The sequence below is a fragment of the Tachypleus tridentatus genome, chromosome 2 (genome assembly GCF_004210375.1).
Source record: "Tachypleus tridentatus isolate NWPU-2018 chromosome 2, ASM421037v1, whole genome shotgun sequence".
Lineage (NCBI taxonomy): Eukaryota > Metazoa > Arthropoda > Merostomata > Xiphosura > Limulidae > Tachypleus > Tachypleus tridentatus.
Window position 1 is genome coordinate 112,671,409 of NC_134826.1, and position 21,823 is coordinate 112,693,231.

The window sequence follows — 21,823 nt, forward strand, 5'->3', positions numbered from 1 at the left end:
ACCAAACTGTGAAATACGTATTCAAGATACAACATTTTTAATTTAATATCGAAGTCACCATGTTAACGTATAAAAAAATTAACTATGTTAACATATAGTATGAAGTTCACTACCTTTACATAAAGCACAGAAGTCACTATTTTAAGGTATAGCAAATGAGTCCTTATATTAGCACATAAAAGGGTTGAATACGTTATATTAAACCTATTTTGAATACCCAAACCAGTAAATTACGTGAAAACTACAGGCAATATAAAGTCGCTGTTGTTTGGAATGTAATATCATTATACTTGACCATTTTCGACGTTTAATAAACATCGTGATCACACCGAAAACTGATAACTTTTGGAAATAATAATTAACAGATACTTTAGACAGAATTTTCATTCACTCAAATAAAAAAAAATCATCTCAGAAAATTGGAATTTTCAAGACTAGGATATCCTTTTTACCTAAGGCATCAGAAAACAAACAAATATCGATCAACTTATGACTCCGAGACTATCCAAAAAAATGAGCTGCAACAAGTCACATTCCAGTCTCGGAAAGCAAAGTGTAGCAAGTGAAGATCCACAAAGACAAAGTTCAGTGGCAAAAACCGTCCACGTGCTCAAGGCAAAATATTCAAGATAAAACTGCCATTTATACATCCCTATCATAGGGTACCTACCTCAAGCATTCGTGGAATGAAAAGGTATTCATGTTTTCCACATACGAAGAGATCATAGAAAAGTTGCTACACACAGGATCTAGAGATCTGTGTGCGATCTGACTGTTGAAACGAAAGCTAGGAAATCTCATTCTCATACATTATATGGTTTACGGAAAGTATGTAGGACTAGTAGTGTGCTTTGGATGTGAAAGCTTTACGACGAAATATTTTGCAATGAAAATTACGCTGCAGTGATATTGTCAAATGCACGGTCGTTCAGATAGAGCATGATCGGACATAGTGAGTTGAACTTGAATTTGATGAGTCTTCAAAGACGTATTAACATAACGAAATCAACCCATGTAGTATAGATGACAAAGTTTTAGCACACACAGATACAGTACATGACCAAAAGTATGTGGACACCTGACCATCACACCAATGTGCAGGCTAGTCAAGTTCTCCCACATCAACCTCTGTAAACCATGTCTTTATGGTTCTCGCTTTGTACATGGGGACATTGTTATGCTGAAACAAAAAAGGGCCATCCCGAACTGTTTCCACAAAGTTGGAAGCACACAATTCTAGAGAATGTCATTGTATGTTGTAGCATTAAGATTTCCCTTCACTGAAACTAAAGAACCCAGCCCAACCCATGAAAAACAGCCCCAGATCATTACTCCTCCTCACAAAACTTTACAGTTGGCACTATGCATTCATGTAGGTTGCGTTCTTCTGGCATCCGCCAAACTCAGATTCAACCGTTAGACCACCAGTTAGTGAAGCGTGATTTATCACTCCAGAAAACACGTTTACACTGCTCCAGATTTCAATGACGATGTGCTTTACACCACTCCAGCCGACGCTTGGCAATGTGCATGGTGATCTCAGGTCTGTGTGTGGCTCCTCAGCCATAGAAACCATTTCATGAAGTTCTCGATGAACAGTTCTTTTGCTGACGTTGCTTACAGAGGCAGTTTGGAACTCGGTGGTGAGTGTTGCAACTGTGGACAGACGATTTTTACCTGATTTAACACTCGGCGGTCCCCGTTCTTTGAGCTTGTGTGGCCTATCGCTTTGTGGCTAAGCTGTTGTTCCTCCTAGACGTTTCCACTTCACAATAACAGCACTTACAATTGACCAGAGCAGCTCCAGAAGGGCAGAAAATTGACGTACTGACTTGTTGGAAAGGTGGCATCCTATGAAAGTGGCACGTTGAAAGTCACTGAGTTCTTCAGTACGACCCATTTTACTGCCAATGTTTGTCGATGGATGCTTGATTTTATGCACCTGTTAGCAATGGATGTGGCTGAAATAGCCGAACACACTAATTAGAAGGGGTGTCCACATACATTTGGCTAGGTAGTGTATCTATAGTCACCACGGAAGTAACCACCTTACATGTACAATGTACTCATCTGTTCTAGTATTCAATGCTAGCCCATTCATATGTATGAAAACAAAATTATCAAGAGTCATGTATTTTATTTAAAACTAATCATACCTTGTGAGGATAAGCCAAGTGCCATGTCACATTGAAAGATGCACCTGCTGGTAACGTTGTCACACTGCTGCCTGAAAAAGAAAGAAATATTGTCATGAGATAATCAACTTACGCAAACAAAACAGTTCTATCAAAGAAGCACTATCATCTGCAATAAGAGTAATTTATGGCATCATTCAGTTAACACACTTAAATCATGTGTATTTTTGTTGTAAAAGAAAAAAAGCTTAAAAATGATAAAGCATACAGAAATAATTAAAGTAAATTAGACAAAGCAGAAATTTTCGTAACAGTAGCAACTAAAGTAAATCAAACAGTACTTTTAGTTTGAAAATTAACACTTAATATAAGATACTTTTTTGTTTTTGTACAAGTATTACCAAGAAATTGTAACAAGAGAAGGAGAAAGAACAAAGCTTGTAGTTTTGAACTCAAGCAGGTAAAATAAAAGAATCAAAGTTAATATCTTCTACCAGTATCATTGAAACATTTCCAAATAAAGCTAATAGTATTAGAACAGAGTCATTTTAAAGGAAAAAAACAGGACTCCTGATATCATAATACAACGAGATGAAACAAAAAGTAGAGAAACTGTTTTACGAGCAACATGTGAAACGAAAAAGAAGTTTTCATAGTTTAGTAATATTATTTTTTTCATAAATTACAGTGGTTCGTAGGCAGTATGAACAAAATAAACACCAATAATAGAAATTTTGAACTGTGAAAAAAATAACAAAAACTTGAAAGAACCTATAAGAGATAATGAGTAATGTATAGTAATATCTGATTTTATTACAGAGAGTTAAAGTGGTATTGACATCATGGGTCATATATTTTATAATAGTGGAACTTTTGATATTGTAATTTTTACATCTATGTGGAAAAACAGACAGCATATAGTTTAATTTAGTAATTAGTACCTAAAATACAAACCTAAGTATAATGACACAATTAATATTTTAATGGTCTAGACTTGAATAAGCTATAATAGAGATATTATGCTATTAAAGACATACTATAAAGGTATAAAAAAATTCGCACAACAAACTAATTAGAAAATTTCGCTATCCAACTATCTCAGCTAAACACGGATTGCAGATGATTTTTTTTTTATTTAAACGAGAATATCGATAAAATAACTCAGCGACCAAAGAAGATAAACATACTAGTCAAGAAAGTGAAACAAACTCTGAAATTGTTGGAAACTAACTGGTATCAACACCATAAGAATTTCTACACACGAGTGGTGCCCATCAGAAACTTTAATAATATCTTTGGATCAAGTTTAGAAAGGTAGGCCTAAATATTTCATTTATTCCCTTCTTTCCCTTCAGTTCCTTTTGAGTGAGCCCTCTAGTTGCTCAGCAGTATGTCATCGATTTTACAACGCTAGAAACCGAGTTTCGATACCCGTGATGGGCAGAGCACAAATAGCCCATTGTGTAACTTTGTACTTAATTACAAAAAAAAAATAAAATAAATCTTTCGAACAGTCTTAAAGTTAAAATTCATTTCCTAATTAATTTTTATGCATATCCAACGTGACTGATTGAACCAGGTCCTTGAGAACAATAAAATAATAAGGGGTAGAATAGTTCAAATACATTACGACAATTCCAGGATAATAACAGCTAAAATGAATACAACTTGGTGAAGTGAATAACAAAATTATATAAGTATAGCTCAATCTCTGAAAATAAAGAAAATAAAGAAGATATGCTAATTTGTAACAATATAAAAGATGATTAATATAACGAGCATTTTTAAACTAAGCAAAAAAGACTGAACGTAATCAAGGGTATATTCAGCTAAAGGAGCCCAAGACAGATATTTTGACACTAACTAAAATAGAAAAACAATAAATAAAAAGAAATATAAAACCTTCAAAAAATAAGAAAAATCAATAAAATATATAAATTTATTTACATGGAAACAAAGATACACAAAATATGCTACATTTACTACATTTTTATTTTATATTGGGAAAAACGTTTTCCCATGTTTCTGTGATACATTCACACTCATTTGAGAAAATTGCAAGAATGCGTTTGTGTTTTTTGAAGTATTGCTGAATTCTGCCTAGGGTTTCAGCGTTGTTTGTCATTCCATCCCCTTCTACAACAAAATTCCATTATGCTGGCTTCTATGACAATTTGTCTTTCATATAAATATTGTTCATGGCACCTTCTAATGGATCCTTGGGACTTGACAGCGATTATGCTATTTCTCCTTTGTCATAAGATCCAGTGTCTTGGGTAGAATTGGATTTATGACTGGGGTGAATGGTGAAGCTGATTTGATAATGTGAATTCCAAACACTTTGGGGTTAACTGCTCAGTCAGTGTGTGCTGTAACAAGATGTTTAACTCGTTATATTATTCAACCTATTATAGGGCTACATGTTTTTTGTTGCGATATTCATTATTTCACATAAATCCAAAATACTTTCTTTAGTTAGTTGTGGACTTTTTTTGTAGCTAGTGTTAGTGCCAATGGTCTGGCATTCTCTATGATATAAATATATATATATAGCGAGAGATACTAACTGGAATAAATAATGATAAAGTGAGGATAGAAACAAAGAAAGTCGAGTTTTTAATACAATTTCAGGAAACCTTTCAGAATAGGGGAAAAAAAACGGTTAAGTGTTTTGTCCGTACTAGTTTTATTTATTTCTTTTTTGCTGGAAACTTAAGTTACAGGTTGCAGCATCACGTTGTATGAAAAGAGGTAAATACATTGCATTAACAATGTTACTATATCATTATTTTCATAAGAAGCAGCCCGAATTTTAATGATCGGTTATTGTGCCAAATCTATTTTTTTCTCTCCTTGAATACCTCTACTGATATTTATCTGACCTTTAAAGATAAAGTATTGGAGCTGAATTTCTCCAACTTATTACAAAACATTGTTTATTAAACTCGTAGAATGAGTAGCATTCACTCATATTTACGTCGCAAACTTTTGTAATCTCCCAAAGTCTGGATTCCTTATTTTGTGAATTGTCCAGAAATTACATTCCTGGTGTTGGTCTCTGATAGGTAAGAAATATCACATATTACAAACACCAGCTTCTTTCTTGTCACTCATGGCACGCCAATGTGAAATGGTGAAACCAACACTTGAACTTGTAATTGCAATGATTTTAATATTAGAGAAGTGGACTACTTAAATTACTCATTACAGTAACATAGTTATTCGTTTGTGACAAGTTTGGATCGATTGTTTGTTTGAAGTTAAGCACAAAGCTACATAATGGGCTATCTGTGATCTACCCGTCACGGATATCGAAACTCAATTTCTTGCACTGTAAGTCCGCAAATATACTGCTGTGCTATTAGGAGGCATTTTAGATTGTCTCTTGCCGAATACTTTCAGAATAAAAACAAATTCAGAATTGAATATGTAAAAAAAAATAATAATAGGTACACTGTCACAAATTTTTTTTCAACACCATAGTTAATTGTTTTTTTTTTAAATTAACTGGTTGACATCACTCTTATGATTGATTTGATTTATAATTTCAGAAATTGACACTTAGGTATCAATGATGTCTTTGGGGAGACGTGGATTTGCCATCCTGAAATTTTTGCAAGCTGCTGAACAAAACTACAAAATCAATATTGGCTATTGACTGTTAAGTGAGAAGTTTGAGATCCTATACTGCTAAAATCTAAAATTCCCTTTATCATAGTGGACATAGTGTATAGAGTCATTATGTATCTATAAGCTTAATAACCGACACACAAAAACCAAAATAAATGAAATGATATATGCATGTAATATATATACACATATATGTGTTTGTGCGTATTTGTTTAACAAGTCTCAAGTACCAGCATCGAATGATTGTGTGGATCACACTATGATCTCGTTATCTTTAACCGCAAAACTGTACTAGAATAGATCGACCTTGAAATCATAGTCACAATTTAGGGCAATCATTGTAAAATTCATTATGAGAATTAAGATGACGAAGAAGACAATTCAAATAAAAACATATAAATTGGTTTAAAGAAAATTTTATAGCTTTATTTTGTGTGTTTTTTAATTGGGTTGAGTTTCCAGAAACTCTTTGAAGTTACCGAGTCATCAGGAACTACATGATTATAATAAATATGGATCTGTGGTGTCATAGTGATGACACAGAAAATCATCTGATACGTTCATCTAGTCATACAAGTACCAAAGACTATATAAATATGTACTTAAATCATATAATAAGTCTTTTAGTGGCCATTTGCCACCATATCTCTTAATCAGCAACACTCAATCAAGATTTACATATTCAACTGTTCTTATCTTAGTTTTAGGTGTTTTATGCAGTACTTCTCCTCACTGTGTTATCTTATTTCTGAAGACCACTGCAACCTGTTGAGTAGCACAGTGACCTGGATAAACAAAAATGGATGAATACATAAGCTGTCATGAGATACTGAAGACTGTTTGTATTCTGCTCAAACAAGTTAAATCATAAACAGTATTGTGATCTAGAATGCAATCATTCGTTCCATTAATTACCGTAAAACACTTCTTCCTGGTACAGAAGTGTTTCAATTCAGTAGCGGTCCAGTGTGTAGATTATGTATGCATCAGCACATTCTTCTCCACCCTACATTCGTAAAACTGCAGAGATTATTGCCTATGTTACTGGTATGAGAATCAAAGATAAATATGCAGTCCTGTTTTGGATATGTCAGCCATTACCTGAATTATGTTTAAATTATTAAAAGCATGCTTATGGTAACTGGTTTGAACTAAAATATTGGTTTTTTATAGTGAAGGCCCGGCATGGCTAGGTGGGTTAAGGTATTCGACTCGTAATCTGAGGGGCGCGGTTCGAATCCGTATCGCACCAAACATGCTCGCCCTTTCAGGCGTGGGTGCGTTATAATGTGACGGTCAATCCCACTATTCGTTGGTAAAAGAGTGTCCCAAGAGTTGGCGGTGGGTGATGATGACTAGCTGCCTTCCTTCTAGTCTTACACTGCTAAATTAAGGACGGCTAGCGCCAAAAGACCTTGTGTAGCTTTGCGCGAAATTCCAAAACAAATAAACAAATATTCTATAGTGAATTCAAATAATTTTGTTGCAAATGTTGATAAGTAAGCTGCAGCGTTATTAGTAAGAAGCATAAGCCAAACGCGTTTTAAAGTTCTTTAGTAGTCTTGATTTGACTTCAGTTCAAAACGACAGTCATTCATAAGATTCATCTTATCACTAAGTCGATTTTGTATGCGGCCAAGATATATCTATTTCTGTGAGATCTGTATGGGGAATTATGCACAAATTATCATCTGCATTTTCCAACATTTCTCCAAACACTAGCGCTCATTAATACAGATAATGCGCTATTTTCATTACATCCTTTGCAGGAATTTCTTCATTAGTGTTTCAAGCGTATCTGGCAAACTACAAAGTACTAATTGTGTTACCATTATGAACAAAACAAATTGTCACATGTCGACTTCAACTCACTGTATGAAGTTTGATCTACAAATCACTTGATGTCAAGTCCGAGGAATTTAACCAACATGAATATCTCAGCGTATCAAGTGATTTATCCACGTTAAATAACAGAAGCTTTCAGCTTCACTGCGTTTCTAAACTTTAAGTTAGATTTAATAGGAAGTTTATATCTCTTTCAGATAAAATGGGCTAGGGTTTCTTAACAAATGTTTTGCTGTTGCTCATTTAGTCTCTGTACAAGTGCTGACTTTATGGACCATCACCTTGTCAAGGCTGAACAACAACCACTGCGTTGCTTAGCAGTCAGGTTGTGTGATCTAGATAGCAACCGGCTGAAACATTTAAATTCCTGTCAACCTACTTTCTTTTCTTTTTACTCTTTTGCAGAAAATATGTGGGCTGATCTGCCTCGTTTGACTGTTTCACAACATGTGCAACAATCTATGCAGCACCCCAACCTCCTCCCCCGGAAAAAAAGAAAGAAAAATAAACAACAGCAAATGAAACGCTCCACTACTTTTTAGATGTATAAGTGGCTGTTTTGGGACTTCCAAGCCTTTTGATGTTCTTCTTTGTAAAGGTACACTCTGATAATAGTATTCTAGAGTCAGCTGCCATTCTTGACACTCATATGAATCATATGAAATAATAAGTTTGTACTTTCTTTTGAAGTTATAGTTAAAGTCATGTTGATGACATAAGGCACAGTTAAAGTAATGTTTACAATATAGGACAATGCGTTTAATAACCTTGTGAACCTATGTTGCCAATGGACATTAAAAGAAATATTAAAGAAAAAAGTGAAGTTATAATGACATGAATCCAATGTTTCATTCTGTGCTAATCAGGATCTCTGTTTTGGCGTGAAAGTAGTTGTTTTTAGTTAATAAATAATATATACCATGGACACAAATTCAGAAGTACCTCTCGCTATTAAATAAAATCAATAACGTTATTAAAATGGTGATAAAACGCAGTTTAACTGAAAGTATAACAACTATTTCCTTATGATTATCGTACCACAAAAGTACCACAAGAGAACCGATAATTTCATATACTCATATATATATAGTCGCATATACACAAATAGAAGAATAGGTAAGTATGGGGGAAAAAAAAAAAATAAAGATGCTACTTTTTATTTGTGTGATTGAATGTAATGCATTGATATAGGACGACCTGAAATATGAATTTAAGTAGTTAGAATTTCTTTGTGTTTATTTATTTTTACTTTAATGACCTTGTGTCTGCAGGATGCAATGAGATTTCTTCGAGTTTACGTTTATTGTTAAAAGATGAAGTCTCACTAAAGCCACAAGACCGGTACTGCTAAAATTATTGCGAAGTCTACTTGATATGTACTATTAAACATCTTCATGACAAGTTTGATGTGTCGTGTGATATTTTACGTATAGCTAACGTTCTGTTCAGAGAAATACGTTCCATTAACTCTTTCTTACTGTTCTCGTTAATTATGCTGGAAAACTGTGCAACACTGTTGCAAAAATTTAAAAAAAGGCTAATTAGTGTAAACATTAAATGAAATATTTATTAGAGTTTGTTGTAGAACAAAAAGTAATGAGAAATTTATATTAGTGGAATTTACATAATAAGTATAAAATCTGGTTGCATTTAATAATCTTCCAAGTTTTTATTGCCAATAAGCACTTAAAGAAATATTAAAGAAAGGGCAGCTGCGATGAAATGTATCTAATGTTTTTCCTTTGCCTACCAGAGGTCTCTATCCGTAAACTGAAGGGTTTGTTTGTTTGTTTTTTTATTTCGCGCAAAGCTACACGAGGGCTATCCGCGCTAGCCGTCCCTAATTTTGCAGTGTAAGACTAGAGGGTAGGCTTCTCGTCATCACCACCCACCACCAACTCTTGGGCTACTCTTTTACCAACGAATAGTGGGATTGACCGTAACATTATAACGTCCTCACAGTTGAAAGGCGGAGCATGTTTGGTGCGACGGGAATTCAACTCGTAATCTCAGGATTGCGGGTTGGCATGCCGGGCCAACTGGAGGGAATCACTAAATCAATTAACGTAAAGTCTCAAAAGTCTCAAAACGTGTATTTTATTACATTGAAAAATGTATTTTGTGCTAAACAAAATAAAAGTAAATAAATATTAAAAAAAAATAACACGAAATTTAGTATGGGGCATTACGTCGATCACTATCTCATGGAGTACAAATCGCTTTTAAAACTACACCGAGCTATAGACTCACCAAATGTTCTTTGTTTAGTTACAGCTTACAAGGTTAATTTTTCAGAAAATGGATACTAAATACATGGTAGATAATACATCATATTTAATGCTTTAAGAAAGCTAAATTTTAAATTTTGTAATGAAATCACAAATATTTTGCATCTCGAGACCTTTCCTATACTTATTTTTCTATTATTATGTTGTGATTTTGTTGTATGTATTCAAAGTCGTCATTACCATTGTCCAAAACTCTCTATACTAGCTATAAACAGAAATACTCTGAAGATATTTTACAAAAACAGAGAACTGTAAAAAGACGAAATACAATAAAATTCAAAATTGCATTAACAAAATGGAAGCTTCTAGAACAAAAGATATAAGAACTTTGCTATAAATTAAACTAAAGTAAATAATTTGTGTTATATAAAACTTATTTTACACAAATTCATAAATTAAAATAAGTGAATTTGAAAATAAAAAAGAAAATTCTTACTTTTAGGCATGCCACAAGGCGAATGAGTTCTACTGTTGTCCAAGAAATCCAAGTCATATTTTCTAGCTGGGGGAAACGTTAAAGCTACATGAGCAACAACTCTGTGACTTGTGGAGAAAAACCAAACCAAAAACACTATCCATTGCATTTCACCTCTCATCAGACAATTGTGTATAAAACAATTATCGTTCACTTCAGTTCTTTCGTTAGAAAATGCAGCTCCTTAAGAGGAAGCTAAACACATTCACTTTCTAGTTAAAAACTTTTACTTGATTTTCTCACATTTGTGGAGTTCCATTGATAATATCATTACAACTTTAAGTAGGCCACAGCGGAAAAGCCTAGTACCTCCTGGTCCTGGTTCTCCTTCCGCAAGTTTTATAAGGACAACGTTGGTCGGTGCGGTACGCCAGTACTTACTTACCCACAATACGATTCGAGTACGCTATTAGCATCAGCGTTGAAACGAATAGAACCACGTCTTAAATACTTTATCTGGTTTTAAAATATAAAAAAGCGCATTATAATCTAAGTAATGGTATGCAGAAATATTAAAATACAAATGAAAAAAGAAACAAGATAAGGCTGAAGATATATATATATATATATACAGAGGTATTATAATGTTATATTTGGTTTAATTTATGCTTTAAGTTGTCATAAAAATAACCTCAGGATACTAGATTAGTAAACAAGATACAGAAGCGTGTAGTATCCAACTGTAATTCGTTAGCAATTACCATTTCCGGAAACGCAGTAATATACTGCACAATTTCGTGTCGTTGGCTATTTTTTATTCCTGCACAAATATTCAGAATATCAGTTTTATATTTTTGATTAAAATTTCCGTAATGTTTATACTTAAAATTTACCACTTGAAATGTAACATCTATTTGAAAGTGTTTTCGTTGTATTGATTTTTGCTCTTTGACGTTCCTAGTGGCTCAGCCGTAAATCGAGGCCTAATAACGCAAAACACAGATAGCCCATTGTGTAGCCTTTTGCTTAACAACAAAACAAATGCTCTTTGACCAAATTGCAAAGTTGATTGCACAAACTTTAATGTTCGGAAAATGAATATTAAGAAAACAATCCAAAATAGTTAGTCAGTGAAATAAATTATTAAGGAAATTTGACGAAAATCTTATTAGTTTAAAGCAAAGATAACCATTCATTAAAATCAAGTCATAATTTAAAAACATTCATATGCATCAAATATTAAATATCTTCTAGAACTCAAGATACATTAGTTAGTATTTCAAAACAATGAGGAACTCTGTTATTATTTTCTGGTCTTTAGTATAAAAAGTAATCAGATTTTGTAATACAATGAACTTCTCAGCTGATAAAAAACCCTAGTAACAAATGATGTACATTATATATATATATATATTATATGAACTTTACATACATGGTTTTCCGTTTTTATGCCGTAAGTAAATTCCATACACTTTATGAGAAATGTAGGTTAATTATTATTATTTTTGCCTTTTTATAATGAAGATTTTTATCAGCTGATAAGTTCATTGTATTACAATGTCAATAACAAATCGATATTTAGCACCTTATATCTACTTCTTTTTAATAAACCGTAATGATGAACTTTTTAATATTATCTTGGTCAAAATATTTTATTGCATGCTCTAAGCATTTTTCCTGCTTTAATGATGTTACTAATACGCTATCATGAAACATAGCTGCAATAGTATCAACTTTTAGTTACTTTTTGTGCTAGTTTCTTAAGATCCTGAAGTTTTCCTTTCTTATTATTATTATAAAATATGCAATATTTCAATTTCAATTTCAATAAATCAATTACTTCAGAGTTAATAAAAAATATCGTTATATTTTCTCCCTACTCTATATCGAGGATATAACACTGTATTTCTTGATGAAAATTGGTATGTTCGTCCTCTTTCTTCTCTGTCCTTAAAAATAATTAGTCTTCTTTCCAAACGGGCTCGCAATGTCTCAATCACAATGTCTCGCGGGTCTCAATCCCCATCACACTAAATGTGCCCGCCCTTTCAGCCGTGGGGCGTCATAATGTGATGGTCAATCTCACTATTCGTTGGTAAAAGAGTAGCCCAAGAGTTGGCGGTGGGTGGCAATAACTAGCTACATTCCCTCTAGTCCTACACTGCTAAATTAAGGACGGCTAACGCAGGTATCCTTCGTGTTGGTTTGCACGAAATTCCAAAATAACCAAACCAAACTTTTCCAAAGATGTTTTCAACTATTTGTCCTCATTCTGCTTCTGAAGATTTCTAATGTTTTAATTGTTTCCTTAGGAGAATGATGTTTTTTGTGTACTTTTAATTAAATACAAAGCTATGCAATAGGCTATATGTGCTGTTTCCACCACGAGTATAGAAATCCAGTTTCTAGTGTTGTAAATCCGCAGACATGCCTCTGTGTCACTGGAGAGCTAGGTAAACGAAGTAATCAATAAACACACCTTAATTCTATTTCCAGATAATTAAAATTCTTTTGATTTTAAATCTCCATTTACAGATATATTTTGAAACTCTTTTCTGCATTCACTCCCTAACATCAAAAGATCAATGTATTTTAGTCTAACGATTTTTTTCAGAAGATGACCAATCTTTTAATCCTTTTTCTACCACACAAAGTAATGCAACGTACTCGTCTTATTTCTAGTACCAGAAAGAAAATTACAATTTAATAATATTTTAAATATTTTCAAGAACTCACCAACAATCTAATTTATTTCTGTTCCTAAGGAGATACTAATGCCTTGTTTAAACTCCATCGTTAAATAGCCGAAGTTCAAATATTCTGTTTTACCTAAACAAAAATACCAAAGCTTTTTTCTCATGCAATTTCAGAAGTCATGATAATTCTTGCATTTTCACTCCCTCCAATGGATCAGCAATAATATCATCTTTCCAAGAGATCATGAGTACGATGATTTGATTTCTGCTTATGTTTCTCTCATTCTAGCATATCAACAATTATATAAACTTCTTTCAACTCACGTTTCAAGAAATCGATGACATTATTTTATTTAGTCTACTTCCAGATGATTGCCAATATATTTATCGTGCTAAAGCCTTTGATAAACCAGATATTGTGTCATTATATTTTATTTCCAGTATTTAACTACTTTTGCCTTAATACCACTTTTAGGAAATTTCCAGTTTTCTCATTATTCCTTAACCATAAAAATCACTAACATTTTTATACTACTACTATGAAATAACCAATATTTTGAGATAACATTTTACAAGTTACAAAAAACCAACAATATTCTCATGTGTTCTCTACATTTAGAATTTACTGTCCTGAGAACCTTACTGTCGTAGAAGAATTCAAGACAATTTGCGCCAGCGGTAAGTTTGTGTACTTATGTCGCTAAAATATGAGGGTCGGTTTACCGGTGTGGAGACATACTGTAGATAGGTCAATGTGTAGCTTTATGTTTTTTTAACAATTTTAAGGGCCCGGCATGGCCAAATGTTTTAAGGCGTTTGACTCGTAATCCGAGGGTCGCGGGTTCAAATCCCAGTCGCACCAAACATGCTCGCCCTTTCAGCCGTGGGGGCGTTATAATGTGACGGTCTTACACTCTAGTCTTACACTGCAAAATTAGGGACGGCTAGCGCAGATAGCCCTCGAGTAGCTTTGTGCGAAATTCAAAAATCGAAGAAACATTTTTTTTTCCAAAATCTTGTCCTTTCCTTTAACATTGTTTAACAAGTTTGCTACATCAATATTTATCTTTGAAAAATCTTTTTATTTTCCTTCAACTGCAGTTTATCTGTGACGCATTATTGCATTGTCAAATGGTTGCGATTTTGTTTTGAATTTTGAATTGAACAATCAGGTGCTACATATGTCATCCATAATACCACGATCCTAGCCTGCTATGCCACAGCACTGATTAGTATATATAAAACTTTCAAATAAAGTATAATTAACCTCCTATTAACATCAACTCTTCATTTCTAAGAAATTGCAAGACAATATGATTTTATGATTCAGAATATTGAAAATATTCTCAACTTCCTTTTGATACTATAAGATCTCCAAAGTCCTTGTTTGCATTAATTTGTCAAGTTATTATTAATAGTTTTTTGCCTTTTCTGTTTATGTTAGAGAAATCGGTAAAACTATCATTAAGCGCAAAGCTACACAAAGGGCTATTTGTTCTCTACCTACCATGAGTATTGTAACGCGGTTTCTGGCGTTGTAAGTCCGCAGACATACCAATGTGCCATGTTACTGAAGTCATATCATTATTTTCCAATATTCTTTCGACTTACAAATGATTGCCGAAGTTTTTTTCTTCTCTAACTAACTAAGTGATTACAAAATTTCTTGTTTTTGTTCCTGTACTTGTAAAATTCCCAATTTTTGCTTATTGCCGGAAAATAATCAATATTTACATACTTTGTGTCCTTCACTTTATTATTTAACGGTAACTAATATCATAATTTTCCTTCTGGCTTTATAGTCTTACTAAAATGTGTTTTATAGCTACCTCAATTAAATATTGCAAACATTTTAAGTTTCTTCTCATCTATAGGAAATTAACTGAAATTGCAATTGGATTTTCTTTAACCAGAACATTTAAAAAAATGTTAGCTTATTTTCACCTAAATCTTCAGGTAGTTATCAATACTCTTCTCCCATCCCTGACAGATCTATGCAAGTGCTTAAACAGATCACCAATTTTCTTGCTTTTTGACCTCAAGTATATTTTGAAAGATTTACCATCTTAATTTCAGAAGAACATCAGTATTCTCTAATTCTCTACATCTATAATATTTCAAAGATATGTATAACTCTAGAACAATGTCACTATTTTCTTATCAAAAATGTTCACAATAATGCTACCTAAGAAATTCGTCACTTATTGTTTCTCAGTTTATTTCAAGATAGCTCTTCAATATGGTGTGGCATGACGAGGTGGGTTAGGGCATTTGACTCGTAATCTGAGGGTCGCATGTTTGAATCCCTGTCGCACCAAACATGCTCGCTCTTTCAGCCGTGTGGGGAATCCCACTATTCGTTGGTAAAACGAGTAGCCCAAGAGTTAGCAGTGGGTAGTGATGACGAGTTGCCTTCTCTCTAATCTTACATTGCTAAGTTAGGCACGGCTAGCGCAGATAGCCCTTGAGTAGCTTAGTGCGAAATTCAAAACAAACCAACCCAAACTCTTCAGTGTATAATTAATTGTTCTATTTTTATTCTGTACTTCGTTGCAAATATTATCGATGTACAAGGCTAAACATGACTTTTGTTGTTGTTTTCCATAACATCTTATTTGCATAAAATTTTCGATAATTTGTAAATTGGAGAGTTTACACAAAAAATAAAAGAAAACGGTGGATTTTAAAAAGTATTTTCAGTTTACATCAGAATTCAAACTTCCTAATGAGTAGATATTCCACATTCAAAACACTATTGTCAGCCGGCATTTCAACCTTTCGGTTTAGAAGCTAGCAAAACATAAAAAGTATTATTTCCCTTAATTAACAGCATCGTAAGAAGGTGGATTTTAATCTCATGAAGTAAATTTCACTTCGACTGATCTTATGGGAAAATGCTTCCCTTCCAACACAAGACTGTCAGTTGATATTTGAAATCTTATTTGTTTATTTTTCGAAACTATTAGATAATTTTAAAGTCAACAAAGCTCCAGAAGAAATAGTGTGTTGTTTTCTTTAGCTGAAAACATCATTAGAAGGCCGATTTTATTCTCATGAATCAATCTACCAATACTCTAGAAATCAGACCATCACAAAAAAATAACTAGTATAGTCTCTAAGTAAATGAGATTACAGTAATAGCTGATCGACCGCGTAACAAACAGAAATATCTAGAAAATTAGCTCACAGGAACGATTGGGTACCATGATAGATTGCTTTGGATTTATTCCAAAGTATGTCTGAGAACATTTGAAAAAAAATATTATTAATACTCGTCTACTTCCTACTTTATTACATTTTGTATGGGTAATAGATAGTATATACCAAAACTATAACATTGCTGACAAAAATGAACAGAATGTTTCACAAATAATAGATTTTTTGTCGAAAGACAGTAAAAGTCGCTTGGCAGAAAGTTCGAAATTTAATAACGATTAAATATTAATGTCAGATCTCTTTAGTAAACACAGTAGAAACTGCCCACTGTGTAATTTTATGGTTAATAACAAACAAACAAGGAAAATGTTGAAAGCAGGAAATTTTTTTAAAAAAACAGTACCTATTTTTCTTTATTTTGTTTGTTATTAAACTGAAAGATACCCAGTAGTCTTTATTCTTCTACCGCGAGTATATAATCCGATTTTTAGCATTATAAGTCCTCATTTAAATAAACTGTATTTACTGTACTGCGCATCATGATGTAACCTCTAAAATAATTTATGAATTCTGATCATATATCAGCCACCCGCTAACTTAAAAATAAAGATTATAACAGTAAGATTTCCATCACTGAAGAGTGTTTACAAGTATTTTTAATCAGACGTAATAGATAATGTGTAACTTAGTTAAGGCATAATTTGAAATATTAGTTATCATAGTATTCTGTAGTTTGAATCACTTAGAAGATCCTTTTTTATGCAATGATTAATGTATCAATGCTTCTTTCGACGTTTTTAACTTCCAAAAACGTAGAAAAAGCTATGGATAAGAAATGACAGGAAATTTGAACTCTGAGACGAAGAAATAATTGTAGCTGTAGATTATAACATTCTAAGGGAGAAAATAAATGTTATTCCAATATTTTTAAAACCTAGAGTTATAATTTTAGTGTGTTTTAGTTAGTTTGGATTGGACACTTTAGGTTTTACTATTACAGGTACAGCTAAATGTAAAGCTATAACATTTAGGCTTAATACCACATTGTTAGATATTTTTTCTTTGGTATTGTACTACCACTAGTATTGGGTAATAGGATAATACAAGTAAATATTACATTGAAATAAAGAGTTTTCACCAATGTAAACGAAATATAAATAGTAGTAATTGGCTTAACTTAAAAGTGAAGTAACTACTTCCATTTGACAACTAATTCAGAGTTGATAGAATAATAAATTGTTTAAATTATTTAGTTGCTTGTAACTAGAAACGTATTATGCATTATGACTATGGCTGCGGTACTGACATTGGTAATTAACGGTAGAAGTATTTATTAGCAGAGGATTTTGTATTACGCTTATAAACAGTTTAATAATGTTTAATCTAGAATTTGGCTCAACGAGTGAAACGCCACTTCAGGTATAATGTAAAATTATTCAGTTACTGTTAAGTTATGAAAGAAACAAAATAAATTCTATCATTACATTAATGTAATCTAAAAACTAATTATTTGACACATCTCATTTTAAAAATAGATTAAATTACTTTTGTTAAAAATATAAAGCATTGGTAAAATATCGTAATATTTTTAACTCCATGAAAGTCGTCATTAGGCTATTTTGTTTAGTATTCTTTATTCCTATGCTAAAATGGTTAAGAACAGTGTAAGAGTTGAACGCTCGCAGTTTGTAAGATGCGAGATAATGAGTTAAAAACATTTGCTGATTATCTAAACAACGTTGGTCATTCTGAACCTATTCAGTTTATGTATGAAATTTAACAAGATTATTGTTTAGTGTTTTCAGATGCACTTTTTAAAAAAATAAAAACAATGGAACTATTTTAACACCTGTTTATCTGAAACCATTTTCAGTCTGTGCTGCCACATCAAAGATTAATTCACACATCTTCTCAAAGTCTGGCAAAATTACAACAATACTTTCTATCACCAAATATAGAAAATATATTTCAAATAAAAACGTATATATCACACTATGTGTGAGTGCAACAAGAATATAATGGTCAAACAGAACGAAGATTGAAATTTTGTTTCGATAAACGTAAAGGTGATGTACGTAATAATAAGATGCTAATTTCTCTTCTTGCTGAACACTGTTGAAACAGGTCATTCAATACAATAGCACGAAACAATAATTTCATAAGAACCTAATATTCAAAGTTAAATGAGTAATAGAGAATTAACAGATAATTTGTGCTGCAAATTAAATAATTCTTCGCTATATAGAGGTGGATAATAGCTGGTGATAATAAAAAATATTGACTTCTTATATACAGTAATCATAACACCGTCATAGATTACTGTGTGTTAAACCTCCTCTATAAAACTGCTTACTAGTCCTATGGGTTTTAACTCCCGATAATGGTAGCATAAAGCTACCAAAACAAGTAGAGCCTTTCAATTTTGATCATCAACCAAATAAAATTGTATTACTCATTTTAAGTATTAATCATAATTTCTATTTAAATTTTTATTGTACAACTTGCCGTAATTAAATCTATTTGGACTTCTGTTATTAATGCTGTAAAATGGAACTTTTTTTTTTTAGTATTTAATAGTGAAAATATATGACTATGGGACACGAATATAAATTTTGACAGGAAATGAGTTATCTTCAGCTAATACAGCTTTATTTTTCTAACAGGGTGGTTGGCCGGTTTTTTTGGGTAGCAGTTGATCTAGATTTTTCAAGTATATTAATAAAGATGCTTAAAGAAATGCATCGGCTTGTTTGTTTTGAATTTCGCGCAAAGCTACGCGAGGGCTTTGACACATTTAGCAGTGTAAGATTAGAGGGAAGGCAGCTAATCATCACCACTCACTGCTAACTCTTGAGCTAATCTTTTACCAACGAATAGTGGGATTGACCGTCACATTATAACGCCCCCACGGCTGAAAGGGCGAGCAAGTTTGGCGCGACCGGGATTCGAACCCGTGACCTTCGTATTATGAGTGGAACGCCTTAACAATTGAATGTATAATTTCAAAAAGCTTTTATATTGGCGACACAAGCAGGTAATTTTCTATTCATTTGCGTAAACATTTAAAATCTCTATTCCATATTTTTGAACACATGTTTAGGAAAAATCATTCTTTTGATTCTTCTAACATAAAAATCCTCAGCAGGGAAGACAACATAAATAAATAAAAAATTGAAAAAGCCCAGTTAATAAAAAAATACAACCCTATTATTAACAAATGTAATGAAGCTCATATATATTTATTTCAATTGCGCCCTTCTCCGATTATATATAGTTCGAATTTCATTACTTATACTCAGGCTTAAAAGCTTTATTTATATGTTCCTAAATTTGATAGTTCACTGATAAATTACTTTATTAACTTTGAAAGTGTTTTATAACGTAACTATACTAGTTTATTTTTCTTAAAATTAGTTTCTGTTGGCCTTTATTTTGTATCTCACCTGGTGATGAGAGATAAACCTGGTGAACGTTGTGAACCAAATAAAGAAAAGTGAAAAAATTTAAAACCACAGTTCCTTTTAATAGTTAATAAATAGAAAATAAATATTAAGCTCAGTCTGGAAGAAATATTAGTTGATTTACAGGCTATAAATTATAGAACGTAGTACACACAAATCAGTCATCTTTCTAAAACTTTAAAAATTGCTCATCTATTCAATGAATACAGCTCTTAGTTTTCGAGGGTTTGCCAGTAGAAAACTTCAAAGCAAATACAATCTGTCATAATATTATTGGTTGAAAAAAACCACAAAGACAATACTGTTATAGATTACAATTTCATAAGAGTTTGTGGAATTTTGCTCAGAATTACAAATTATAATTAAACGGTGATTTAGGCTCCAAATTCAAGCTTGTATGTTAAATTTGCAAGTACTTGTTGTTTTCGTGAAAACGTGAGATTGGTGGTAACATATTTTACATGTATGACTATTTTGCAATCTTGCAAAGGAGAAGACCGATGTGATCATGATTCCGTTTTGCATGCTAAGATCATTCAAATTAATCTTTACTTCTTTAAATGTTCCCTGAAGTTATGATCACTTTCTTTTTATTTGCCAAGAGTGTAGGCTACATTTTGTAAACACATAGGGGTTGGTGGATATGTATATTTATAAGCTTAATGTATTTAAATAAACGTGATAAAAATAGCAAAGAAATGCTGCTACATTTGAGACTTGACGAAAATAGTTTAGCGAGAATATTGACTGTAAAATAATAAACTATTATTTTATTGACAACAGACCTTTAAGAATTTCCACAAAAATTAATGCGACGAAAGTTAATTAGCCGTTACTAGTTTATCTTACATTTCAATGCTGCTTGTGCGGTAGCGTCTGATTTACAATCAAGCACTCATTTGTAAACTACTTCTAGACCTGTAAGATATTCCTGTTAGTTCTTTATATATCTCGAACTTGACTTGCCGCTTATGCACTGAAACTATAAGATATTACATTGAGGTGTGTAAGAACGCACGTACGAGTTACAAGAATTGGTTTGTTTGTTTGTTTTTGAATTTCGGACAAAGCTACTCGAGAGCTATCTGTACTAGCCGTCCCTAATTTAGCAGTGTAAGACTAGAGGGAAGGCAGCTAGTCATCACCACCCACCGCCAACTCTTAGCCTACTCTTTTACCAACGAATAGTGGGATTGACTGTCACATTATAACGCCCCACGGACTGAGAGAGAGAGCATGTTTGGCGCGACGCGGGCGCGAATTCGCAACCCTCGGAGTAGGAGTCGCACGCCTTACGCGCTTGGCCATGCCAGGCCTACAAGAATTGGTGAAGTTATTTTTCTATCCAGCTAATACATGCGTGAAATGCAGGTGCGTTAATAAACCGGCTGTAGTTTCAGAAAAGAATATGCATGCAAAACAGAGTACAAGGACGATTTCAAATTATTCATTTGAGAGTGTACTTGAACGTTTTTCTCAACCACAACATACCAGGATAAAAATATAGGTGATTCGTGAGTTCACAACCCGCTTGGTGTTAACTTATGTCATGGCTTGTGGAATGGAAATTTACCTTGATCTACTTACGACTTTTGAAAAAACATTAGAACATAATTGTTTTGAAAGTATAAAACGACTATAAACCAGCATTACTCTGTCAGTTTTTTAACGTTGTTTGATGACCTTAAACTTCGAACTGGCTTACTATTTCAGCTTGTTTAATTTGTTTGAATTTTAATCCAAAGTTATACAATGGACCATCTGTGCTCTGCCCATTATGAGTGTCAAAACCCGATTTCTAGAGTTGTAAGTCCTTGGACATACAGCAGTGCCACTTGAAAGGTACCGTGTTTCTCCGATAATAAGAGCTACCCATAAAATAAGACCTAGTGTGATTTTTGGGGATAGTTTTAATATAAGCCCTACCCTTAAAATAAGCCCTAGTTAAGAGTGGCAGGAAGAGGAAAGAAATAAAAAAAATTAATTTATTAACTAGTTTAATAGTTAGTTAATTAGTTTGTTTAAGTATTAATCAGTTAGTTTAATAGTTTAATAATAGTTTATTTTAAATGGTTAGTTTAATAGTTTTACTTTGTAACTTCATTTTTTTAATATATCAAAATAAGACATCCCCCGAAAATAAGCCCTAGTGTCATATTTTGGAGTGAAAATTAATATAAGCCCTGTCTTATTTTCG

General features: G+C 32.7%; 1 protein-coding gene across 3 annotated transcripts in view; it reads right to left on the bottom strand.

Moving 5' to 3' along the window:
- The window catches only part of LOC143244864 (uncharacterized), a 67,691-nt gene extending 56,929 nt beyond the window's left edge, over window positions 1-10,762 (bottom strand). For 2 of the 3 annotated variants that reach the window (XM_076490291.1, XM_076490289.1), the window contains exons 1-2: window positions 10,335-10,761; window positions 2,157-2,227 (exon numbers count right to left, since the gene is read on the bottom strand). In XM_076490291.1, the coding sequence (XP_076346406.1) occupies window positions 2,157-2,227; window positions 10,335-10,494 (231 nt within the window). In that variant the 5' untranslated portion in view covers window positions 10,495-10,761. Of the gene's footprint in view, window positions 1-2,156; window positions 2,228-10,334 lie in introns of all 3 variants that reach the window. The other variant, XM_076490290.1, reaches the window with a different exon arrangement.
- Between the last annotated feature and the right edge of the window lie 11,061 nt (window positions 10,763-21,823).